This window comes from Phyllobates terribilis, unplaced genomic scaffold, assembly GCF_046119375.1.
Source record: "Phyllobates terribilis strain yellow unplaced genomic scaffold, ASM4611937v1 Scaffold_10__3_contigs__length_209671492, whole genome shotgun sequence".
Classification (NCBI taxonomy): Eukaryota; Metazoa; Chordata; class Amphibia; order Anura; family Dendrobatidae; genus Phyllobates; species Phyllobates terribilis.
The window spans coordinates 106,740,154-106,767,649 of NW_027362770.1; the positions used below are offsets into that span (position 1 = coordinate 106,740,154).

Sequence of the window (27,496 nt, forward strand, 5' to 3'; positions counted from 1 at the left end):
CAAGCAGCTTCAAAAACTTGTCTGCTGCTATGACAAGGCTTTTTTGCCGCTGCTCTTTCAACCTGACTTAATTGCCTGTAGGAAAGAGTCCTCAATTTGCCCTTATCAGCAGGCACACGTGTGTACTGTGAATCAGCTACATACTTCTTGATTGCCAAGACACTTCATCCTGATCATCGCACAATGTTGATTGTAGTCATGCCTTGACCTAAACACTCCACAATTTGTTGCTTCTCAGCAGCCGACACATCCTTTTTCTTTCCCATTTTGGCTGAAATGTAGGCTGCTTAATAATGTGAGACAGCCTTCTTAAGTAGTCTTGCCTTTCATTGGACACACCTGCCAAACTAATTAGCACAGGTGTCTGCAATTGCTTACAGTGATATAAAGAGCCCTGACACACATCACCATCAATGAGTTTAACTGACAAACAAACAAATTCTTCCCTTATCACTCCTAAACACTTTTTGCATAATAATTTGGAACGCAGTGTACATGTGCTTTTCCACAAAACACCAGTGGTTCACGTAGTGAATCGTACAGTTCTAACTTGCCAACCGTGGTCTGTATGGAGTTGTTCAATAAAGGGCCCAAAATTAAGATAACATAGATGGGAGAGGTCTCTATGAATAGGAATTCCTAAGTATTTGATACCCTGTGAGGGCCAGGCAAAGGGAAAGTTGGACTGGATGGAATCCTATATGGATTTGGGGAGGGAGACATCGAGGGCCTCAGACTTCGCTGCATTGATTTTAAAATTTGACCATGTAACAAAGTGATCTATTTCAGCCATAACAGCATGGATGGATATATGTGATTGAGTGATATATACTAGGACATCATCAGCAAATAGAGAGCACTTGTACTCGGTGCATCCCACCTCAATCCACCTAATATTGGGGTTATGGCGAATTGATGAGAGCAGGTGCTCCGTCACTAGGATGTATAAGAGAGGGGACAGAGGACATCCCTGCCTTGTCCCATTGGTGATTGTGAAAGGTGATGAAAATGTTCTGATGCACCCCCTGGGCCTTGGGACACCCGGAGCCGGACCGTTTTTGGTGGATGCTGGTGGTTGTAGTCTTCGTGGCGGCGACCCGGTTCCGTGGCTCAGGGTGGTCAAACCAGTGGCGGAACTATTTATGTGGTTTTGATGTTTAAATGTCCGACTACGCCACCCGTGGATTGCGGTCAGAGTGAACCGCCGCTGCAGGGCAGACCGCTGAGGCTGGTGTTGTGGGTGCAGCAGAGCGTAGCATAACTCCCCACGGGAGGAGTATAGCCTCAGGGCAGTGTATGCGGAGGATGGGGGTGATGGTGCAAGGCAGCAGCAGTAACGACACGGAGTCAGTGATGCAGTCCAGGGCCTTTACTCACAGTTCTTATTATCCAGACCACGTCTGCAGGTAACGGCTGCCCACGTCGTACTGTGCTCACCAGGTGAGGGGCTCAGACAACTCCCAGATAACTTTGGAGCGCTTCACAGGACCCCCTTTGTGTGTCCTTTGTCTGGCCTTTCTTACCAACCCTTCTGTCCGGCTGCCTTGGGCCTCCTCTTGGTAAACTTGGCGCCAGTTTCCCTGACCCTATGTGGTGCCTTCCTAGCGGGTGTAGCGAGGGGCTGCGCCACATAAAATGTCACAGCCTCCGGTTTCTAGCTGAGGGTCGTTTCCTGCCTCCACTAGTTTCGGGGACCGGTCTCCCCCTTTGGCCTGACCCCTCCACGCAGGTGGATTCGGGCGTGCGGTGGCGACTCGCCCGTCCGCACCCCTAAGATCCCTTCATTCCTCGTTCCTGGAGCCTTCTCCGCTCCTCTTCCTTCCTTCTCCCTCTTCCAGGCCTGGGCCTCTGTTACTAGGCCCGCCTCCAGAGCAGAGCTCATGCAGAGCCCCTGCTCCCTGCCACTTCTGCTCAGACTTCTCTACACTGAACTAAGATGGTGCCCACCTTTTATACTCCCTTCTCAATGCACCCAGGAACTGCTTCCTCCCTGCTCCTGCACTACAGGGTTCCCCTTCCTCAGTGTTCCCTCCCCCCACTCCAGCCAGGGACAGGGACTGTCGTGCCCATCTCAGAGGCATATTGGTCGCCCTGCCCCACGGCAATGTGGTGTAATGCATGCAGGTGTCGGGTCCTGATCCACACTCCATCCTTACCTGAGAGTGAGATATCACACCTCTGGGTGAGGTGCAATACCTCTGTAGCAACCGAGCCCTCAGGGTGCTACAGTTCCATTTATCTTCAGCCTAGGTGACGTATTGTGATACAGGGCCGTGATTTTGGCTATAAAAGGGTCCCCTAGACCCCTACTCCAAGCTTTTTAAGAGAATCATATATGGCGTGCCAGGAGACTCTATGGAATGCTTTCTCAGCATCCAACGAGAGTATCTAATTACAAATTTTTAACTGCATCTAGCCCAGGAAATACTTTGTGCCTAGTAGCAGTGTCTGCTAGTCAGCGGATTATCCCGGCTGTTAAGCAAGCTACACCACCTGTAGTTTAGACACTTAATTTTTTCAAAGGAAATGCTTCGGGACCATGGGATACTCAGTGAAGAGCATCAGGAGGCACCCCAAGGCAAAGGGGCTGGGACTGGCAGTAGGATGCCTTGCGGTGGACAGCCGAGCTCGATCCTTATAAAAGCTTTTTAACTGCAGCAGCTTTAGTGGACGCTACTGGAGCTGGAATTACGCGGCTGCTGGCATGAGACTTGCCCTCCAATAGATCCTTGTAAATGGATTTAAAGTGTATTCATTCAAATTAGAGAGACAATTTAAATTAAAAAGCTTAGAGCTGCCTCCACCACAGGGGGGTTCGCTCGACCCACCAGCGGACAGGCACCAGTATTGGGAGAGGGGGGCTGGCCATCAGGGTTCACCGTGGCTCTGGCACAAACCCGGCGACACGGAGGTGGCACGGGCAGGAGCCGACTGGCCGTGTCGGCTTCTCACTTTTTGGATTTTAGAAGGGCATGACATGCCTATATCTGTGTCTCCTCCTCCTTTTACTCCTCCACCTCTTTTATTTTCGCATGACTATATGTACTTGTCACTTTTCCATGTGTTAGTTATGTCTTCTGAGCAGTTTGTCAGCTTTTGGACACCTTTGAAGGTGTTTTCTATGTGTTTCTATGTGTTTTTGTTTGCCTGCCATTGGTTTTAACGGTGTTCGAAGGTGTTCGACGAACAGTTCGACGAACAGTTCGGCGAACACACGGGTGTTCGACGAACCGAACCGAACTCGAACACTACGGGGGTGGCTCAACACTAGTCTTATATTCTAGGTTCTTCAAATAGCCACCTTTGGCTTTGATGACTGTGACCAGCCCAGGGGATGGGGATGACTCGGTACCCGGGCCTTTGCCTTGGGGATGTCGCGGTGGTCGGCTCCCAGGCCCGTACCCTGGGGTCACTCATTAAAAAGTGTTGATAGTTGTTAATTTTATAAAAGTTCGTGACGCCACCTGTGGCTTCTGGTGAGATTCACCAGCGCTGCGGCAGTCCACTGAGGCCGGTGATAAGGCAGCTTAGATGGTATCGCTCCCCACAGGTGGAGCTAGGCCTCAGGGCAGCGTAGGAGGGGGAATGCAGGGCAGGCGAGACCCAGCCGGGTCAGAGCAAGAACAGGGACAGACACGATAGTCACTTCAGAACCTTTTACTGTTGGAAATTCAGGCAAGTCCCGGAGCACTGTAGGGTGAAGGGTGCATGTCAGGATCCTCCCCAATAAGCGGGTGTAGGGCCTCCTGTTTCTTGCCTCTGCGTAGTAAGTTTCTGACCTGCCTGGAGCTAGGCCTAACTTTGTCTCTGTCCTGCGCTGGCTGACCTTGTGGTAGAGCCTTTTCTTGGAGTACACGCTCCTCAGCTTGCAGGGCCTATGTGTCTCCCGGCTCTGTTACGTATCAGCACTTTAGCGATCCTGGGACTTGTAGTTCTCCAGGGATTCCGGTTATATCTTACTGGGTCATAGAGATCCCGGTAAACTTCGGACCCGGTGTCCGGTAAATTCTTCGGGGTGAGCCAGTTAAGCTCCTCTGCCCCCTATGTACTAACTCTCCACTCACCTTCGGCCTACTCGGGCCCTCACTAGGCTATACACACTAACGGCAGCTTGCCGCGCTTCACCGATCTTATGGCGCCGGCACACTTAAAGCTCACTTCTCTGAGCTACACTGAGTCTAGACTGTGCTCCACTGCAGACTGACCTCTCTCAGGCTTCTCTACTGCAGGAACTCTCTCAACAGGTTTGGCTCTCTGTCGACTCCAGAAAAGACTGAACTACCTAGCTCCACCTTCCCTATATATATATCCCTAACGGGCTCCCTCTGCTGGTCTGAGGTGGAAGGTGGAGATGTGTGAATGGTTATGGGGGCCTCTTGTGGAGGAATCCATCATTGCACTCTTCTAGGATCTGTGATACCAAGCGCAGCTGGGCGTCACAACTGCTTTGCACACTTTTGGCATTCTCTTGATGAGCTTCAAGAGGTAGTCACCGGAAATGGTCTACCAACAATCTTGAAGGAGTTCCCAGAGATGCTTAGCACTTGTTGGCCCTTCTGCCTTCACTCTGCGGTCCAGCTCACCCCAAACCATCTCAATTGGGTTCAGGTCTGGTGACTGTGGAGGCCAGGTCATCTGGCGTAGCATCCCATCACTCTCCCTCTTGGTCAAATAGCCCTTACACAGCCTGAAGGTGTGTTTGGGGTCATTGTCCTGTTGAAATATAAATGATGGTCCAACTAAATGCAAACCGGATGGAATAGCATGCCGCTGCAAGATGCTGTGGTAGCCATGCTGGTTCAGTATGCCTTCAATTTTGAATAAATCCCCAACACTGTCACCAGCAAAGCACTCCCACACCATCACACCTCCTCCTCCATGCTTCACGGTGGTAACCAGGCATGTAGAGTCCATCCGTTCACCTTTTCTGCGTCGCACAAAGACACGGTGGTTGGAACCAAAGATCTCAAATTTGGACTCATCAGACCAAAGCACAGATTTTCACTGGTCTATCGTCCATTCCTTGTGTTCTTTAGCCCAAACAAGTCTATTCTGCTTGTTGCCTGTCCTTAGCAGTGGTTTCCTAGCAGCTATTTTACCATGAAGGCCTGCTGCACAAAGTCTCCTCTTAACAGTTGTTGTAGAGATGTGTCTGCTGCTAGAACTCTGTGTGGCATTGAGCTGGTCTCTAATCTGAGCTGCTGTTAACCTGAGATTTCTGAGGCTGGTGACTCGGATAAACTTATCCTTAGAAGCAGAGGTGACTTTTGGTCTTCCTTTCCTGGGGCGGTCCTCATGTGAGTCAGTTTCTTTGTAGAGCTTGATGGTTTTTACAACTTCACTTGGGGACACTTTCAAAGTTTGCCCAATTTTTCGCACTGACTGACCTTCATTTCTTAAAGTAATGATGGCCACTCGTTTTTCTTTACTTAGCTGCTTTTTTTCTTGCCATAATACAAATTCTAACAGTCTGTTCAGTAGGACTATCAGCTGTGTATCCACCAGACTTCTGCACAACACAACTGATGGTCCCAACCCCATTTATAAGGCAAGAAATCCCACTTATTAAACCTGACTGGGCACACCTGTGAAGTGAAAACCATTTCCGGTGACTACCTCTTGAAGCTCATCAAGAGAATGCCAATAGTGTGCAAAGCAGTCATCAAAGCAAAAGGTGGCTACTTTGAAGAACCTAGAATATAAGACATATTTTCAGTTGTTTCACACTTATTTGTTAAGTATATAATTCCACATGTGTTAATTCATAGTTTTGATGCCTTCAGTGTGAATGTACAATTTTCACAGTCATGAAAATACAGAAAAATCTTTAAATGAGAAAGTGTGTCCAAACTTTTGGTCTGTACTGTATATGACAAAACACATGAATTATAATTCCCTGTTGAAACATAATGTGCATGCGTTAGTATTTTGGATGCACAGAAATTGAAAATAAAAGTAGTCATTTGTCTTAGTTCCAAGCTTTCATCTACACTTGCGCAATTCCTGAAGATCCAGACAAAATGGACATGTCTCATCACATTTCAGCAAACAGGAGAAAAATCTTTGCTAACAAAGGGGCACAGCTTCACACAGTGAGAATGTGGAGCAGATTTTCTAAGTATATATTAGTAAGTTGCCAATGTTCATGATTCCCATTTGCTAATATTATTCCGAAAAAAAATAAAGACAAGCAAATTTACTTTAGTGGAATTAAGTTCTGTAATTTGCTCCAGTGAAATCAGTAAAATGGAGGCCACCTAGCCACCATTTTGTTGAACTGTAGAGGGCTGGCAAAAGGTTAAAAATAAATTAATACTCTTCGTAACGTGGGTGGGTGTGGACCCACTGCACCACGAACCAGGCTTACCCTTGAGGGGCATAACTAAGTGACTACCTGGTATTCACTAGAGCCTCTGATGGTGAGGATAGGCTTGGCCACAGGTAGTCACCAGGTACCACCCCAGGGCAGTCCCTGGGTCTGCAGCAGCTGACCGGAGGGTTAGAGACATGGGTACGAGGTACAGGAGGATGAAGGCAAAAACGTGGTCAGACAATCCAAAGTCAGGGCAGGCAGCACAGGTTCGGTATATGTAGCCGAGGTCAGGAGCGGAGAGATCAGGATAAACGGTAAACAAGAGGGGTCAATAGAAAGAGAGACAGAACAAACATGCACCTACAGGATCCAGAGACAAGCAACTGAGAACCAACAATCGGACAAGGAGTGGTGGGAGGAGCTGCCCAATAAAACCCCAGCTGCCTAGGGATAGGCTGGGGAAGGCAAACCCTACAGAGCACAGCAGACTTAAATTCCTGCAGGATCTGGCCAGGCCTTCCTCTGGCCAGGTGGAGATTCTCTAGGAGCAGAGTTGGCAGTGAGCACAAGGCAGCTCAGGGAAATGGTTTGATGCTGGGAAAGAAGAGTGGTGAACACAGTGAATAGGGCAGTGCTGAGAAGGCATGCGAGCCGCTGGCGTGACACTCATCTCACTGCTCACCAGTCTTGCAACCCTTGCAGCTTGCCGTCCGGTTCTACATGACTCTTCTTTTCACATTACCCCATTGCTTGCATCCTCTTCTACCTGAATCCCCAGCATAGATTGAAGCAGACCAAAGAGGATGCGCTCAACTAGTTGAAGATAAAAAGGAGAGGCATGAATGACTGGACAATGGGACAGGTGAGTATTATTTTTTTTTTAACACCCTACATTTAATATGCTATGTGGTCAGGAGAGACCACCAGATCATAACAAGAAACATTCAATTTGCATCGAATAACTTCAATGTGAATCAAATTCCGTGCTAAATTTGAGTGATTTGCCGAATCTCTGCAGATTTGGTCATTTCTAAAAGTAACCAAACGTCATAGGGCTGTGTATAAAGGGACTGGGAGGAGTTGAGCTGTATTTGTTGTCTCCTGCTGAGGTACTAGTCATGTGAAAATCCAAATGTATCTCTCTTGATTCATATAATTTCTGCTTTAGAAAGGTCATTTAAAATATCCAATTATGTAGATCTTCTATAAGTCAGAAGAGAGAATTGCAAAGAGCTTCTCTCACTGTAGAGGAATCAGCATGTCTGTGTACTACTTGGACATAGAAATATGTAATTCTTCATTGTACCTGTGGTGGTGCTGTAGGTAAAATGAGTACTTGCTGCCACTTTCCCACACAGATTGCACTGATCACTAGGGTTCATCATTACTATATTCCATAATCAACACTTTTTCTTTTTTTTCTTCTGTAGTTTTCATAAAGTTTATTTCCCAAAAAAATCTTAACACATATCACATACTTGTTTTGCTGACAAATACTTATTTTTGTTTCCAAAATGAATCCCCTGTTCTAGCTTGTTTCATAATACATAAAGAACAGATATTTCATTGTTGTGCAATCCTATAAATTGCAGGTTCTGCTTGTTGTGCTTTGATTTAATTACATCTGATATTTAACAGTAATCATGTTGTCATTGTGGTCTCTTTAGAGCACAACCCACAGAGGAAGCTGGAGTTTGGCCAAACAACCAGTTTGAAACGGAGAGACTTCAGGCAATGATCCTGGCATCTGCTAATGGTCAGTGTTGTACAGTATATAGGTATATGTAGAAACAATGTTATGTGTTTCATCATCATAATCACTCTATGTAAAATGTCATTGTAGATTATATATTCATCACTTGGAAAGGATAAAACTTTACTGTAGCTGATCTGAAACACATTTTTAATGTCATTTATAGAGTGACTTGTAATATTTAGCTTCTGGATATTTTACCAATATCAGTAATACTCTCTAAAGTACAATAAATTTCCTCCCAGTATACGAGTAAATATCTTTTAAAGGTATAAAATGACCAGTTTTTGCTCCTATTTGCTGTTCCACTGAGTATTTGATGGTACAGTTGTGCTCAAAAGTTTACATACCCCGGCAGAATTTTTCCTTTCTTGGCCTTGTTTCAGAGAATATAAATAATAACAAAAAAACTTTTTCTCCAATCATGATTATTGGTTGGGTGACGCTATTTATTGTCAAACTACTTTGTTTTCTCTTTTTAAATCTTAATGACAACCAAAAACGTCCAAATGACCCTGATCAAAAGTTTGCATACCCTGGTGATTTTGGCCTGATAACATGCACAGAATTTGACAAAAATAAGTTTGAATGGCTACTAAAGGTAACATCATCACCTGTGACCTGTTTGCTTTTAATCAGTGTGTGTGCATAAAAGCTGAGTGAGTTTCTGGGATCCAGACAGACTCTTGCATCTTTCATCCCGCCACTGACGTTTCTGTATTGTGAGTCATGAGGAAAGCAAAAGAATTGTCAACGGATCTATTTTTTTTCATAATACATGTTTTATGCACTGACATTTAATTGCCACCTTAAAGCAGTATCTCTTTTTTTGCCTAAATGGTGCAGTATAGGCCATTATTAAACAATAACATATAGGTTTTGTGTTTCTCTGTTTTAGTTATTATGCCATTTGTGAGTTGTCTGCCATCTTGGCTCCTTTTTCTTCTCTCTGATATGACTTCCATATGCAGACTACATTTCCCATGATGCCCTTGACTTTACCTAGAGTACAGAGACTCATCACATTGCATTGACTCCTATCTAAGGGCAACAGTGATATATCAGTGACAGAACTGCTGTCCCCTAACACCCTCACACTGCAGAGTACTAGTGTATCTTGTGTGATTCTGCTTCAGGCTGTCTCCTTGGCATTTTGCTAGTGATAGGTTTCTCCTTGTCAGTTTTTACAAGCAGGAGGCAGAGGAAAAGGAATAAGTTTAGTGTTGAGCGAACATGCTCGACACAGCTCGGTACTCGCCCGAGCATCACGCTACTCGGGATGTTCGGCGAGCACCGAGCATTTCCGGGTTACTCGGGCGGGAGCTCGGGTCTCCGCCCTGCATGTTTGGTGCTCTTTACAGAGCCAATGAACATGCAGGGATTGCCAGCCAGTCACTGTAATGCCGCAGCCATGTTGTTTGTGGGCATTACAGTGATTGGCTGGCCGCACAGCGTCACCTCCCAGACGATCAGCCCGTCATGATTGGTGTGTGTGGGTGTCTGTGCGTGTGTCTGCGAGTGTGTGCGATGTCTGCGGGTGTGTGCGATGTGTGCGGGTGTGCGCGGTGTCTGTGCGATGTCTGCAAGTGTGTGCGATGTCTGCGAGTGTGTGCGGTGTCTGTGCGATGTGTGCGGGATGTGTGCGGGTGTGTGCGTGCAGGCAGACATAGGCCGATGTGACACTACTACTCCCATCGGCCTATGTCTGTCCCCGGTCCACTCGTGCCAGCAGGATCAGCTCGATGGGAGCAGTAGTTCCCATCAGCCTGATCCTGCTATATAAATTGCCCTACTGTGTCCCCAATAAATTTTAAATACATGTCATTGGTGGCCAGTGGTTACCTACAATAAATTAGTTCATACATTACCTGTAGTGTTGAGCCACCCCCGTAGTGTTCGAGTTCGGTTCGGTTCGTCGAACACCCGTGTGTTCGCCGAACTGTTCGTCGAACACCTTCGAACACCGTTAAAACCAATGGCAGGCAAACAAAAACACATAGAAACACATAGAAAACACCTTCAAAGGTGTCCAAAAGCTGACAAACTGCTCAGAAGACATAACTAACACATGGAAAAGTGACAAGTACATATAGTCATGCGAAAATAAAAGAGGTGGAGGAGTAAAAGGAGGGGGAGACACAGATATAGGCATGTCATGCCCTTCTAAAATCCAAAAAGTGAGAAGCCGACACGGCCAGTCCGTTCCTGCCCGTGCCACCTCCGTGTCGCCGGGTTTGTGCCAGAGCCGCGGTGGACCCTGACGGCCAGCCCCCCTCTCCTAATACTGGTGCCTGTCCGCTGGTGGGTCGAGCCCCCCGCGGTGGGGGGGGAGTAACATCTGCAGAAGAAAGACCATCTTCCAGCCAAACTAACATGTCGACTTCTTTTCGTGGACAATGTGATACGATCCCTTTGTTACGGACACGCCCATCGCTACAAACTCCAGATGAGGCACAAAAACAGCAGGTGCTTCAGCGGATATCAAGTGCTCCTTCAAGTGGGCTCTCCTCCACCTCAACTTCAACATCACAAATACTCCAGTCCTCAGAGGTGTCACCCCAATCGCACTTGCTTCCTCACAGCTCCCAAGTCTCCAGCTGCCCGTCTGAGTATGGGGTAACACAGATGGTTGAGTCTGCACAGCTGTTTACTCATACTATAGCCTGGGAAACGGAGGTCTGCTCCAGAGCTTCTGTTAATCCAGACGAGGAAATGATCTGCACTGATGCCCAGAATCTTTATAAGTCGGATCCAGGACCAGATGAAGAAGGTTCTGAGCATAATGTAGACCCTCGTTCCCAAACTGTAACTCCTGTTGGTGGAGACAATGATGAAGACGATGACGAGACTCAAATACCTGATTGGAGCGACAACTTGACTTTTCGGTCAGGGCAGGAAGAGGTTGGCTTTGAGGACGACGGGTGTGATAACACACAAGGTGATGATGACAAGGTTGGAGATCCCACTTACTGTCAACCCACAGTCAGCCAGTCGATGAGGTCACCCGGGCCTTTGCCTGGCCTTTGGGATGTCGCGGTGGTCGGCTCCCTGGCCCGTACCCTGGGGTCACTCTTTAAAAGGGTGGATAATTGTTAATTTTATAAGAGTTTGTGACACCACCTGTGGTATCTGGTGAGAAGCACCAGCGCTGCAGCAGCCCACTGAGGCCCGTGATAAGGCAGCTCGATGGTATAGCTCCCCACAGGTGGAGCTAGGTCTCAGGGCAGCGTATGCAGGGGGAATGCAGGACAGGCGAGACCCAGCTGGGTCAGAGCAAGAACGGAAACGGACATGGTAGTCACTTCAGTACCTTTTACTGGAGGAAATTCAGGCACATCCTGGAGCACTGTAGGGTGAAGGGTGCATATCAGGATCCTCCCCAATGAGCGGGTGTAGGGCCTCCTGTTTCTTGCCTCTGCGCAGTAAGTTTCTGACCTGCCTGGAGCTAGGCCTAACTTTGTCTCTGTCCTGCGCTGGCTGACCTTGTGGTAGGGCCTTCTCTTGAAGTTCACGCTCCCAGTATGCGGGGCCTAAGCGTCTCCTGGCTCTGTTACGTATCAGCACCTTAGCGATCCTGGGACTTGTAGTTCTCCAGGGATTCCGGTTATGCCTTACTGGGTCATAGAGATCCCGGTAAGCTCGGATCCGGTGTCCGGTAAATGCTTCGGGGTGAGCTGGTTAAGCTCCTCTGCCCCTTATATACTAACTCGCCACTCGCCTTCGGCCTACTCGGGCCCTCAATAGGCTATACACACTAACGGCAGCTTGCCGCGCTTCACCGATCTTATGACGCCGGCACACCTTAAGCTCTATCTGGGCTCCCTGAATCTAGCTAGCAGGAGCCTCGTGCTCCACTGCTGAACTATTAACTGAGTTCTCTAGACTAGACTGAGCTCCACTGCAGACTGACCTCTCTTAGGCTTCTCTACTGCAGGAACTCTTCAGAGGAACTGAACTGCCTAGCTCCACCTTCCCTATTTATATCCCTAACGGGCTCCCTCTGCTGGTCTGAGGTGGAAGGTGGAGATGTGTGAATGTTTATGGGGGCCTCTTGTGGAGGATTCCATCAATACACTCTTCTAGGATCTGTGATACCAAGCGCAGCGGGGCGTCACAGATGCTATTGACGACGAGGTTAGGTTGCGCCTTCCTGGACAGAGACGGAGTACTGGAAGCACGTCAACAACTGCATCCTCAACCACAACTACGCCTCTGACCACAAGTCGTAGTGGCTCTTCAGGTCGCATGGGCTCTAAGCCTTGCATAGCCTGGGCATTTATTCAGATCGATAAGGATGACCCAACTCGTGTTATCTGTAATATTTGTCACCAAAAGCTAAGTAGAGGCCAAAAAATCCATAGTTTGAGTACTTCATGCATGTACCGTCACATGGATATGAAGCATAAGTTGCAGTGGGAAGCTCACTGTGCTACAATGCGGCCTAGCAGGCTGGGCCAACCACCGTCTGCCCCATCTTGTGCATCCGCGGTCTCTTCATCCTCTGTGACTGGGGGGACAGCAGTCACACATGTTTTTGGACGCAGACCTGCCACCTCTTTACCTGCAACAGCCAGTGTGATTGGCAGGTCGTCAGTTCATTGGGAAGTGGAAACACCTGCTGGTGTTGAGAGCTCTCTGACATCGAGAGCACCACCTTTGGATCAAGGCAACCTAACATGTCCGCCTGCATCTTCCTCACAGACCGGCAGTTTGCCAGGGACACCCTACTCAACCCCGTCAAAGCACAACAGCCAGCCCTCGGTCCCTCAGATGTGGACAAGTAAAAGACCATTTCCTCCTAGCCATGAGAAAGCTAAGAGGTTGAATTTCACCATCTGCAAGCTGTTGGCTACAGAAATGCTGCCTTTCCGCCTGGAGGACACAGTGGATTTTTGAGACCTTATGTCCGTCGCAGTGCCCCAGTACCAGATGCCCAGTCGGCACTACTTCTCAAAGAAAGGTGTGCCTGCGCTCCACCAGCATGTCGCACACAACATCACCGCTTCTTTGAGAAACTCTGTGTGTGACAGGGTGCATTTCACCACAGACACTTGGACGAGTAGGCATTGACAGGGGCGTTACATGTCGCTGACAGGGCACTGGGTAACTATGGTGACAGCAGGACAAGGGGCTGCTGTCCAAGTCTTGCCGTCCCCGCGAGTTGTACGTCAATCCTCTTTATCTAGAAGTTCCTCCACTGCTTCTGCCTCCTCAACCTCCTCTCGGTCCTCCACCTGCACCCAAAGCCTGTCTGGTAATGCCACCTGCTTTCTAACTGCGCACCTCCTTACTATGCTGGCAGCAGGGCTCAACGGCATCAGTGTTTACTTTGAAATGTCTGGGAAATGTGAGTCACACAGCTGAGGACTTGTGGTCAGCTCTGGAGACCCAGTTTCATGAATGGTTGTCTCCACTGGACCTGCAACCAGGGAAGGCCGTGTGCGACAATGCTGCAAACCTGGGTGCGGCCCTTCGCCGGGGCAATGTTACACACGTGCCTTGTATGGCTCACGTGTTGAACCTGGTTGTCCATAAATTTTTAGCCCACTATCCCGGACTAGATGGCCTTCTGCAGAGGGCACGGTCGCTGTGTTCTCACTTCCGCCGTTCGCATCCCGCAGCTCAACGACTTACATCTCTACAGAAATCGTTGGGCCTGCCAGTTCACCGGCTGAAATGCGATGTGCCGACACGGTGGAATTCAGCTCTGCACATGTTGCAGCGACTGTGGCAGCACCGACAAGCCCTGGTGCAATAGTTTCTGACGTATAGCCTGGGCCAACGAGATCCAGAGGTGGGGCAAATCACACAGCAGGAGTGGTCTCAGATCAGGGACCTATGAAGTTGACGCGCCCCCTGGGCCGTGGGGTACCCGGAGCCGGGCCGGTAGACGCTGGGGGTTGTAGTCACTGTGGCGGTGACCCGGTCCGTGACCCAGGGCGGTCAATCCAACGGTAATTTGTATATATGGATTTTATAATGTCCGACTACGCCACCTGTGGAGTGCGGCCAAAGGGGCCGCCGCTGCGGAACAGTCCTCTGAAGCTGGTGGTTTTGCTGCAATGGTATTATTACTCACCACAGGAAGAGTGTAGCTTCAGGTCAGCGTGGGTGGATGATGGTGGTTGTAGTGCAGGGAGTCAGTAATGAACACAGAGTCCGTGTGATGCAGTCCCAAGATCTTTACTCACAGTTGTTGCAGTCCAGATTACAGGTACCAGAGCTATCTCACCCGTCTTGCTGTGCGTACTCAGTGAGGGGCTCAGTCCACCCCCAGATAGCTCCGGAGTACTTAGCAGGACCCCCTTCTGTGTGTCCTTTCTCTGGCCTTCTCCCTGCACCTCACACCCAGTGACACTTCTATCCGGTATCCTCGGGCCTTGGCGGGCGACTTGTGTTCCGTCCCCTGGGTCCTATGTGGCTACCTTCTTAGTGAGACTGGTGTGGACTTTTGCCTGCAGTACATGAAATGCTGCAGCCTCCGGTTTCTAGTTGAGCCTTGCTGTTTCTCCTCTAGTTGAGGGACCGGTTCCCCTTATCTGGCCTGACCCCTCTACCTCCTGGTAGCAGCGGGAGTACAGGTGGCCTTCTGCACGGCCCGTAGCCCTAGGGTCCCTTCGGTTCCTGGAGCCTTCCTGCTCCCACTCCTCTCTTCTCTCCTTCAGTCCTGGGCCTCCCAGGCTAGGCCCGCCTCCGGAGCAGAGCTCATGCCGAGCCTCTGCTCCTGTCACTTTTCCTCCTCTGACTGGCTTGCTCTTTCTAAGATGGCTTCCTATTTATACTCTCCCTGTCATGTGCTCCCCTAAGCTGCTCCCCTAAGCACCCACTACATAGGATCCTCCCACCAGCTAGGGACCTGGGACTGTGCTCTCCCTTAGGAGCAATCTCGCCCTAACCCCACTGCGGGTATGTGTTGGATGCAGGTGTTAGGGTCCCGAGCCATACGCCTTCCTTACCTGAGGGTGAGATACCACACCTCTGGGTGAGATGCAGTAACTCTGTGGTGACTGCACCCTCAGGGGCGCCACACACCTTTCTGCACAGTTTTGAAATGGCGACGAAGATGTTTAGTGCTGACGACGATGCCATTATCAGCATAACTATTCCGGTGATTTACATGCTGGAGCACACATTAAACAGAATTCAGAGTCAGGTGGTCGGACAAGAGGAGGTGGAGGAAGTAGAGGAGGAGTCGTATGCGGAAGGGATAACATCTCCAAGGTCCAGACGGTTGGCAGCACCAAGGAGGCAAGCATGAGAGGGTGGGGGAGAGGGATTAAACAGGGCGCATGGTAGCAGCCAAACTGTTGAGGAAGGTGCAGGAGCCAAGGAAGAAGTGGAAGATGAACTGGCGATGGGCATGGAAGACTCATCAGATGAGGGAGACCTTGATCACATTTCTGTTGTGCGAGGTTGGGGGGAGAGGGCAGAGGAAAGAAGCATGATTCTAACCTCACTACCAACACAAGGACTTGGTCCTCCTGGATGCGCAAGACACATGAGTGCCTTCTTGCTGCACTACCTGCAACATGACCCTCAGATTGCAGAATTCGAAGTAATCTCGACTACTGGGTTGCCACACTCTTAGATCCCCGGTACAAAAGTAAATTTGCCGAAATAATTCCTGCCATAAAAAGGGATTGACGCATGCAGGAGTATCTGCAGACGCTGTTGCAGAATCTTACATGTGCTTTTCCACAAAACACCAGTGGTGCACGAAGTGAATCTCACAGTTCTAACTTGCCAACCGCGGGACTGTCGAGTCTTCATCACTCAAACCGTAACAGTAACACAGTATCTGCTGGTAACAGCAATTTTGTGAAATCGTTTCACCACTTTTTTAGACCATCCTTTGCAAGGCCACAGGAGACAAGAAGTCTGACACATAGTCAATGCCTAGAGAGGATGGTGCAGGAGTATCTCCAAGTGAACATCGAAGCCATGACTGTGTCACTGGACCCTTGCTCATTTTGGTATTCCAATCTGGAAAAATGGCCGGAGCTCGCCACTCACGCCTTGGAGATCTTGTCATGCCCTGCAGCCAATGTTCTCTCTGTACGTGTGTTCAGCGCTGCTGATGGTGTGCTGACAGATAAGCGCACGCGGCTGTCCACTGAGAATGTAGACAGACTCACGTTCATAAAGATGAACAAATCATGGATTCGCAAGGACTTTTATAATCCTGTGTTATCCTTGGGAGGCTAAAAGCTTGAGGATTTGGTAATATCACCTCACCAACCGTTTTAAGCAACTGTGGGGCAATTGATGCCACTTAACCCTAGAACGCATGACCATAAAAATCTACACTTTCATATACCTGGGGCCTTTTAGGCCCGTGTGCAAATAACATTGAATAACTCAAACTCAAATGACAAACAACTATATACATGAAGAATACCTAGAGTTTCAAAAATTCTAACTAAAGTAATCTTGCAGAAAATAGAAAACAATTAACAGGGCGGGACTGCGAGGCCCCAGGTATGCGTTCTAGGGTTAAGTGGTGTCTGTGCCACAATTTTGGGAAAAAATGGAAACTCTTTTTGGAGTCCCCTTGCTGTGTCTTACGTGACGTTGGCATCGTCAATTCCAGGTGGGTTGGGTCGCTCCCCCCCCCTTTTAACTGTAAGAAACTACATACACTATGGCTTGGGGTAACACAGATGATTGAGTCTGAAGAGCTGTTTACTCAGAGGTCTGCTCCAAATCTTCAGTGTCTGCTAGTCAGCGTAGAATTTTTAACTGCATCTAGCCTAGGCAATACTTTGGGCGTAGTAGCCCAGCTGCGAAGCAAGCTGCACCTCCTGTGTATCTAATAAGAATTTTTAAATGCATCTAGCCTAGGCAGACTGTGGGGACCCCCAACCAAACCCAGACGCTCAGCCCCTTTACCGCCCCCCTTTCCTTGACAATACAATAATGTAACTCTTACAACTGGATGGGTGAGGATCGGTCACAGCTTTATTAACTCTTTATACTCATTCCATTAGAAAGACATTTTATTTCTAAAATAATTCAGCTTGTTGCAGCATGCCCTGGGTCTCCACTCCGGCAACTTGGCCAACAAGTGTAACTCTCCAACATGTCCTTTCTATTTCCAGGCCACGGAGGATCCTGCGTACTCGTATGCAGGACTCTGACCCCCACCCATCACTCTTAACGCTTGTTCCACTCCGTCCTGGAGTCCTGACAGGAATATGTCCACTCCAATATCCATTAAGTGAACACCGTCATGCCGTATGAGGCCTGCTTTATCTCTTTCCAGTTGTCGGTGTCGTACCACTACACCGCCTCTGTCTCTTCTAAATTTTGCCATCCGAATATTTATTACCCGCCTTGTCCGTTCGATGGCCGTGATGTCTCGCGCACCTTGCCATACCGCTATCGGCACAATCTCTGACCATACTATAGCTAGTTTTGTGAAAAATTCTCTGAAGCGCTCAGTGTCTAGTTTCATTATTGCCATTAGTTATGCGCTCTTGTGATGACCTAGGTTGTTTCCCCCGGCCTGTATAACTAAGATGACCAGACATCTTGCCTCTCTCCCTACCTTGATTACCTCCATTAGTACCTGTGGCCATAGCAGGCCTCTAATACCTCTCCAGTTGAAATATGTGTTATGAAACTCTAATTTCCTCCCGCCTGGGCGGACTTTCGCCCTTTAATCTGCCCAATATATATACGAGTGGCCTATCACCCACACTGTTGGCTTAGCGTCACCTGTAAAAGAAACAAACCACGTTAGGATAACAAGTCCGGTCTTATGTATCTTGCCAAACACGTGGATCACCATCTCTCTATCCTCTGAACTTCCGTTTCTGACAGTCCTGCTCTTGCTGCTTCTGTGGCCGCGCCTATGCGGAATGAGTGTGTCCCGTAATCTTTGGGGTGGTTCCCTGCCGATGTTATGCATTTATTAAATATAGCTTGGAACTGGTATCTTGATAATGGCGTCCCATCAATGTGTGATAGGAACAAATTACTTTGTGATCTGATGGTTAGATATGGTTTTACTATTGTTACCCGACTCAGTGTACCGTTTGTGGGTTGTAGAAGTACCCAAGTGCCCCTGCCCGCTGGAACCATTTTCGATTTGTGTATGCGTAGACGTATTGCATTATTGCCTATGACTACGTCCTGGTGTAATAAGCCTCCACTGGTGCTAATTTTGGATTGAGGGACTAATTCGCTTATGCATAGCGCCCCGAAGAAGGCGATCACAAATGCAGTAGACAGTAGTGTTGCTTCAAATTGTGAGTGTCATGTTAATGGTGTTAGGGATATGATGTGAGAAATCAGTTTTAGTGACACGGGACGGGACGTCTACACTCCTGACTTGGCTGACCCCTTTTCCACCCTTTTATGGATTGTCTGATGATGAATCTTTGTCACATCTCCCCAATTCAGTAGTTGGAAGTGAAATGCTACTCCGGTCAGACACCACTGTGCTGACGCCCCTGATATGCCCCTCATCATTAGCTGGTGGAGAAATTCTATGGTGACTTGTGATCTGGCTTGTTCACATTGGTCAACCCGTCTGCCTGCTACTAGTCGTGTCCACTCTTCCCATGCCTTACCGTATGCTTGCCACGTCGACGGGGCAACTGACGCTCTGATTAATGGCATCAACTATTCGCCACTAGATCCCTTAGGGAAGGTGGGCAACTGTTGTCCCGATGGGTGGGCATTGTGGAAGAGCTCTGTGAAAATCTGCCAATTGAATTGTTATAAAGCGTTAGCAGCAGCTTTAGACCCCTCAGCATAGTGGCTAGCGCGGACCCATACATTGTGTTTTAGGCACAGGAATGCTAGCCTGGGTAGTAGGCCTAGCACTGGGAGAGACGATGATGCCATCTTATTAATGCAGTGCGCTAAGCTGGTGTTTTTTGTTATGAAGCGTATATTTTTGTAAGCCAGGAGCGCGCCCCATATTTCTATTGCTACCACTATTGGGAAGAAAAATTATTTTCAGGGCTAGATGCAGCGAAAAATTATTATTAATTGAAAAGCTGGTGGAGCTTGGTATAGATGGCCTAATACAATGAGACCCACACACTGCTAGAAGGCCAAATATTTTTTCAGAGTTAGATGCAGAAAAAAATTATGTTCAGTTTGCAACCTGATGGAGGTCAGTATAGATGGACTAATAGAACAAGTCCCACACACTGCTAGAAGGCCAATATTTTTTCAGAGGTAGATGCAAAAAAAAATATATTCAGCTTGCAACCTGATGGAGGTCTGTATAGATGGATTAATAGAACAAGTCCCACACACAGCTAGAAGCCCAATATTTTTTCAGAGGTAGATGCAGAAAAAAATATATTCAGTTTGCAACCTGATGGAGGTCTGTATTGATGGATTAATAGAACAAGTCCCACACACAGCTAGAAGCCCAATATTTTTTCAGAGGTAGATGCAGAAAAAAATATATTCAGTTTGCAACCTGATGGAGGTCTGTATAGATGGACTAATACAACAAGTCCCACACACAGCTAGAAGCCCAATATTTTTTCAGAGGTAGATGCAGAAAAAAATATATTCAGTTTGCAACCTGATGGAGGTCTGTATAGATGGATTAATAGAACAAGTCCTACACACAGCTAGAAGCCCAATATTTTTTCAGAGGTAGATGCAGAAAAAAATATATTCAGTTTGCAACCTGATGGAGGTCTGTATAGATGGATTAATAGAACAAGTCCCACACACAGCTAGAAGCCCAATATTTTTTCAGAGGTAGATGCAGAAAAAAATATATTCAGTTTGCAACCTGATGGAGGTCTGTATAGATGGATTAATAGAACAAGTCCCACACACAGCTAGAAGCCCAATATTTTTTCAGAGCTAGATGCAGAAAAAAATTATATTCAATTTGCAACCTGATGGAGGTCAGTATAGATGGACTAATAGAATGATGCTATGCCCAAAAGATTTTACTTCACTAGGTGCAGTAAAAAATTGGTATTCTATACACAGGTGGTATATCTTGCAACACAGATAGGCTACTCCACTGACTAACACACTCTGCAATAGGCCAAAAAGGATTAGCTTTGCTAGATTCAGCCAAATGCTGTGAAAAAAACTTGCACAGCACTGGCACAGACCTGCCTGGCAAAAACTGATAGGAACTGATGTAACCTAGTCCTGAAAAGGACTCCAATTACAATTAGTCTTTACTCCCACAATCTATCTATTTAAGAGCACAGACCTGCCTGATAAAAGTCGTAGGAAATGCTGTAACCTAGTCCTTAAAAGGACTGCAATCACAACTATTCCCTACTCCCAAGCTATCTGTAGATTTGTGCGAAAATTGGCTTGAAATTAACAAGGTATAGCGCACACAGCAACAGCGGTGCCGTCTAACACGCAGCTGCAGCAGTGAGAAAATGGTGGCGACGGGGAAAATGGCTTGGTCTTATAGGGCAAGGACATGTGACATACACTGCCAATGACACATGCCCTTGCTTGTGTGAAAAAAAGCACTTCGCTCCGTGTGTGCGCTGCTGATAGGCTGACAGATTGCACCTCCCCACTGCAAATGCGGGAAAGAAAAAAAAAAATGGAGATCTTCATTGTTCCTGCAGAGATCCATCCCCTGCCCCTCCCCCCACCCCGCTGTACACTCAAACTGCGTATTAACATTAATTTTCATCATTACTGAGAAAAAATCCAGTTATGATTTTGGTGCACGAACAGTTATCGAACATAACCTCGAACAGCCGAATTTTTCTCAAATTGTTCGTGTTCGCCGAACGTCTCGAACACCGCCCAAAACAGCTCGAATTTGAGATTGGCGAACAGTTCGAGTAGAACAACGCTCATCTCTAATTACCTGTCCCCGCCGATCGCCACCTAAAATAAAGTAAAAAATAAAAAACTACACCTATACTCACCTAGACACCTAATTCCCCAAAGCCATCGATCTCCTGTAATAAAATATAAAATAATAAACCACAACCTTATCCTTACCCCTCCGTAGTAGTCCACGAGTGTCCCACGATGATCTCCAGTTTAGAGCAGCCACATAGAATGTGACCGCTCTGAACCGCTGCCGCCGCTAGAATGTTGGGGCCGTAAGGGTTCGCCGGAGTTCAGGCAGCGCTGCTCCGGTTAGCTCCTTTACCGCCCTGCTGTATCATGAGAAATTCCCACGGTACAGCAGTGCCGTAAAGGAGGTCTCCGGAGCTGCGCTGCCTGAATGCACTCCGGTGACCTCAGTCAGTGGCTCCCGCTGCCGGGAGCGGACGTGTTCCCGGCAGCATAAGCTTACAGCAGCCATGCACAGCTGTCACCATCTCCAGATGTGACAGCTGTGCATGGGAGATCAGCGCAGGAACGTGGACAGGTAACTATTTTTTTTTGTAAACTAAAAATTAAATAAAATTGTGTGTTTTATTTCAAATAAATTATTTTTTTCTGGTGTAGTGTGTTTTTTCTTTTTAACACTTTGTAGGTTAGTAATGGGGGTGTCTTATAGACGCCCATCATTACTAACCTGGGCTTCATAGCAGCTGGCGCTGACATGAACCCCACCACTATTACCCCCTGCCACCGCACCAGGGCAGCGTGGAAGAGCGAGGCTAAGTGCCAGAGTTGGCGCATCCTATGGATGCGCCATTTCTGGGGCGGCTGACGGCTGGTGTTTCTAGCCTGGGAGGGGGCCAATATTCATGGCACCCTTCCTGGGCTATTAATATCAGCCCCCAGCTGTCTGCCTAGCCTTTGCTAGCTATTAAATAGGGGGTACCCCACGTCATTTTTTTGTGGGGGTCCCCCATTTTAATAGCTAGTAAAGGCTAGGTATTCAGCTGGGGGCTCATATTAGTAGTCTGGGAAGCTCCGTGGGTATTACCCACTTCCCAGGCTTCAAACATCTGCCCCAGCCGTCTGCTTAACCTCCGCTAGAGCCTAAAATTATGGGGGATCCCCACGCCAATTTTTTTTTAAATAAATCCTTTATTTTAACACTAAATGACATTTGAGGAGTTAATAAAGATGCAGTCCCTAAATTATTATTTATTTTTTAATTAATTTTTCCCAAAAATTTTGACGTGGGCTTTGCCATATTTTTGTATGCCAGCCAGCTACAGCATCCAGCTTCTATGAACGCGCCATTTTCCGGGGTGGCTGCGGACTGCAATTTGCACTGGGGGGGGGGGGGGCAGAAAGCTTGGGCCTCCCTGCGCTGCAGATTCCATCCCCCAGCTGCCTAGTTGTACCTGGCTGGACACACAAATAGGGACAAGCCCCACATATTTTTTTTTTAAATTATTTCATGAAATTCATGAAATAATAAAGAAAAAAAGGGCTTCCCTATATTGTTGTGTCTGGCCAGGTACAAATAGGCAGCTGGTGGTTGGGCGCAGCCCGTTCCTGCCTGCTGTACCTGGCTGGACACAAATATAGTGCGAAGCCCCAAGTCAATTTTTTTTTAATTATTTCAGGAAATTCATGAAATAATTAAAAAAAAATTGATGTGGGGCTTCGCCCTATATTTGTGTCCAGCCAGGTACAGCAGGCAGGAACGGGCTGCGCCCAAACACCAGCTGCCTATTTGTACCTGGCCGGACACAAAAATATAGGGAAGCCCTTTTTTTAAAAAGTTATTTCATGAAATAATTAAAAAAAAATTGACGTGGGGCTTCGCACTATATTTGTGTCCAGCCAGGTACAGCAGGCAGGAACGGGCTGCCCCCAACCACCAGCTGCCTATTTGTACCTGGCCGGACACAACAATATAGGGAAGGCCTTTTTTTCTTAATTATTTCATGAATTTCATGAAATAATTTAAAAAAAAAATACGTGGGGCTTTGCCCTATTTTTGTGTCCAGCCAGGTACAACTAGGCAGCTGGGGGCTGGAATCCGCAGCGCAGGGAGACCCAAGCTTTCTGGGCCCCACCCGCTGCAAATTGCAGTCCGCTGCCACCCCGGAAAATGGCGCGTTCATAGAAGCGCCATCTTCTGGCGCTGTACCCAACTCATCCAGGGCCCTGGTGCGGTGGCTCACTGGGTAATAAAGGGGTTAAGGCCAGCTTGGCATTATCAGCTGGCCCTAAGCCGAAATTCATGGGGTCACGCCAATATTAGACATGACCAAGATGAATTTCTAGTAAAGTATTTAAAAAAAAACACAACACCCAGAAAAAAGTCCTTTAATTGAAATAAACACACAATTCTTTATTGTTCTAAATTAAACTATACTTACAATCACGCCCATTCCAGCTGAAGCCAACGATCTCCTGCAATAAAAGAAAAATAATAAAGCAACTTCATCCTTACCTTTCCATGGTTCCCACGACAGCTTCAGCTCTGCTACATCGAAATGACAGACTGGACCGCAGCAGAACGCTGCCATCCAGCCTGTCATCCCGCAGACACTAAGAAGCGCAGGCTTGCTTGCGCTCCTCAGTGTCTCTCTGTGACGGCATCCAGATGAGCCGAGTTCATGTCCAATGAACTCGGCTCACCTCATGCACGTCACTGACAGCGTGGGAAAATTCTCCTGCACTCAGCGCTTCAGCGTGAGAATTTTCCCACGCTGTCAGTGACGTGAATGAGGTGAGGTCATGTCCAATGAACTCAGCTCACCTCATGCACATCACTGACAGCGTGGGAAAATTCTCACGCTGAAGCGCTGAGTGCAGGAGAATTTTCCCACGCTGTCAGTGACGTGCATGAGGTGAGCCGAGTTCATTGGACATGAACTCGGCTCATCTGGATGCCGTCACAGAGAGACACTGAGGAGCGCAAGCAAGCCTGCGCTTCTCAGTGTCTGCGGGATGACAGGCTGGATGGCAGCGTTCTGCTGCGATCCAGCCTGTCATCTCGATGTAGCAGAGCTGGAGCTGTCCTGGGAACCATGGAAAGGTAAGGATGAGGTTGCTTTATTATTTTTCTTTTATTGCAGGAGATCGTTGGCTTCAGCTGGAATGGGCGTGATGGTAAGTAGAGTTTAATTTAGAACAATAAAGAATTGTGTGTTTATTTCAATTAAAGGACTTTATTCTGGGTGTTTGTGACGCGCCCCTGGGCCTGTGTCGCGCTGCGTTGCGCACGCGGGAGCTTACCCGGAGCCGGATCTCTTGAGGGTTGTAGTCTCGTGGCGGTGACCCGGTCCGTGCCCAGGGAGTCAAACTGAGCGGCGATGTAACAGCGGTAGATGTAGGACGACTACGCCACCCGTTGAATGCAGCTATGGAGCTGCCGCTGCAGGACAGTCCGCTGAGGCCGGTGGATGGATGGTGCAGCGTAGATGGTATAACCCCCAACGGGAGGGGTATGGCCTCAGGGCAGCAGATGTGGATGATGGGGGTAGCAGGAACCACTCAGAGACGGTGCGGTGTAATTCAGGGTCTTTACTGGTAACAACGATAGACCCTCCCGGAGTACTTGCTAGTGAACGGGGCCTGGTCAGTCCTTGAGCAGATGGGATCTCCCCTGGCCAGGCGGAGTTGTAGGCCTCCCAAACTGACTGTACTCTTCTGGCTACCTTGCTAGAAGCGGATATAAGTAGCCCACGTCCCTGATTGTACCGTGTGGTGCTCACCCGTATGGCCGGTGACTCGGGGCCTTCTAATGGCTTCCGCTCCACGATGGCGGTGCTGGTCCCACGCGTGTGACCGTGCCTTCGGGTTTCTGGGCCTGAGGACCTGAAATCCCCTGCCGGTCGGCTTCTGCTGCTGGGTAAGAGTTAGTCCCCACAGCCTCGGACGCCGGGTCCGGTAAGAAAGCTTCTCAGTCAGGGCGAGCTCTGCAGCTGCCAGCCCCTGACTCGTAGTAGTATTGCTTCTGCTGTTTCTTGTCTCTACTCTCCTTGACTGACTAACCCTGCCTCAGCCCAGGGTTTATACAGGGGAAGTTCTTCCCCTCCCAAGACTGGGCAGGAGGTGTGGCATGCACAGGATCCCTGACCAAAGGACCTCCCACCTGCTCTCAGACATAACATTACATTACTGTGGAAAACCAGACCCCTGGGGTGCCACATTTGTGTTTTTTTTTTAACTTTGACTATGGGGTTAGTAATGGGGGTGTCTTATAGACGCCTCTCCATTACTAACCTGGGCTTGATGTCAGCTGGCATTATAAGCTGACATCAACCCCAACCCTATTACCCCACTGCCACTGCTACAGGGCAGTGGGAAGAGCGAGGCTAAGTGCCAGAATTGGCGCATCCTATGGATGCGCCATTTCTGGGGCGGCTGACGGCTGGTGTTTCTAGCCTGGGAGGGGGCCAATATTCATGGCACCCTTCCTGGGCTATTAATATCAGCCCCCAGCTGTCTGCCTAGCCTTTGCTAGCTATTAAATTAGGGGGGACCCCACGTCATTTTTTTGAGGGGGTCCCCCATTTTAATAGCTAGTAAAGGCTAGGTATTCAGCTGGGGGCTGATATTAGTAGCCTGGGAAGCTCCGTGGGTATTACCCCCTTCCCAGGCTTCAAACATCTGCCCCAGCCATCTGCTTAACCTCCGCTAGAGACTAAAATTATGGGGAACCCCACGCCAATTTTTTTTAAAATAAATCCTTTATTTTAACACTAAATGACAAGTACAGTAATCAACACTGTCACTGTACTTCATATATATGTGACTGACATGTTTCTATCTATCTAATCTATGTGTGATTCTCTATTCCTTCAATTCTAAATTGTCGGGTACAGATGCTGAATTGCCGGCCGGCTTTTTTAAAGAGACGGTGCATGAAAACACTTTTATATTCTTAAATAAATCCTTTACACTAAATGAGAAGTACAGTAAGCAACACTGTCACTGTACTTCATATATATGTGACTGCCATGTTTCTATCTATCTAATCTATGTGTGAAGCTCTATTCTGTCTGTTATAAATTGTCGGGTACCGCAGCTGAATTGCCGGCCGGCTTTTTTAAAGAGACAGTGCATGAAAACACAATTATTTTTTAAATAAATCCTTTACACTAAATGACAAGTACAGTAAGCAACACTGTCACTGTACTTCTTATATATGTGACTGACATGTTTCTATCTATCTAATCTATGTGTGATGCTCTAGTCTTTCTGTTGTAAATTGTCGGGTACCGGTGTATGCGCTGATGAATTGCCGGCTTTTCGCGTAATACATTCTACATTATTCTTAGTAGTTTTACTTCATGTAGAATTAACCTACAAGAAAAGAAAGGGTTTATTTTCATTCCGATATTTGTGTCCCATTGACTTGCATTGGTTTCCGGTATCGGAATCGGCGATATCCGATACTTTTTGGGTATCGGTCCGATCCAATCCGATACGAAATTTCCTGATATCGGAAGGTATCGCTCAACACTATCCTTAACATATTTCACAGCAAAGCACTTTCAATTTCGTTTTTGAACGTTTTATTTTGAGCCTGTAAAAGTGTATTAATACCTCTGACCACGTTGTTGACAGCAGTGACCTGGGGGTCAGAAATGCTTCCTGGGGCGATCCCCATGCTGTCCCCATGTCATTTGAGCACTGTCACTATCGTTTTGGGCACTTGTTAGGCTTTTAAAAGACTGCCGGGGGAGCCGCCGCAAAAATGCTCCAGTCTCCCATAGACTAACATTGGGCTCGTTGCTCGGGTCGAGCACCCGAGTATCACGGCGAGCTCGGCCCGAGCTTCGAGCACCCGAGCATTTTAGTGCTCGCTCAACACTAAATAAGTTGCATCTGAGAGGAAACACTGGAGATTCCACACACAGCACTCACAGACAATAAAATAGACAGTGTGAGACAGGAAGGATTTATAACTCTGCAGATAATGATACATTTCACACAACTATTATATTGTTGTGTTATAGGGTAATACTGATGTCTTTATCTTTAGCTATATGTGCGGCATATAAAGAAGGGTGGATCTGTTTGAAGGAGGAGGTATTAGTGAGATAACAGTAGGGATTTGATAGGTAATGATGTCACCCTGTAATTCATAGGACGTCAGACACTGACATCCTCTCATCATTGGAGAGCATGTACACACCTGACACACTAGAATTGGAATGATGTAATTGAGCTGATATGAAACAAATTACACATCTGAAGTATTGCTGATAATATAGCATTAAATGTACAAAAAATGTTTGCTGTGCATTTTTGGTTATGATCCAACGCCTCCTCTCTTCTTGCGATCGCCATCCTCCTTCTTGCTTCGTGTGGATGACACTTCCAACTTCTTAAGTCATCTGTCCAGTGTGCCCATCGTGCTCCTGAGCACGTGTACTTCTCTCTGCCCTGCCGAGGGCAGATCAAAGTATTGTAGTCACTCCTTGACCTTTCCCCTTGCATGCGCATTACAGTACTTTGCTCTGCTCTCGGTGACTCTGCCCTTTGTTTAAAGGGAACCTGGTGACAGGTTCCCTTTAAACTTCAAAAGTCAAAAGAAGAGATATAAGAAAATTAAAAATGTATAGTTGTAATTTGCTTCAGTTACAATTCTTTGG

At 47.7% G+C, this 27,496-nt stretch overlaps 1 protein-coding gene across 50 annotated transcripts in view; it reads left to right on the top strand.

The window, feature by feature from the left end:
- LOC141164440 (protocadherin gamma-C5-like) overlaps nt 1-27,496 on the top strand; it is a 533,108-nt gene that overhangs the window by 493,335 nt on the left and 12,277 nt on the right. For all 50 annotated transcript variants that reach the window (XM_073649721.1, XM_073649723.1, XM_073649724.1 and 47 more), the window contains exon 3: nt 7,981-8,069. In XM_073649721.1, coding sequence (XP_073505822.1) covers nt 7,981-8,069 — 89 coding nt within the window. The remainder of the gene's footprint in view (nt 1-7,980; nt 8,070-27,496) is intronic.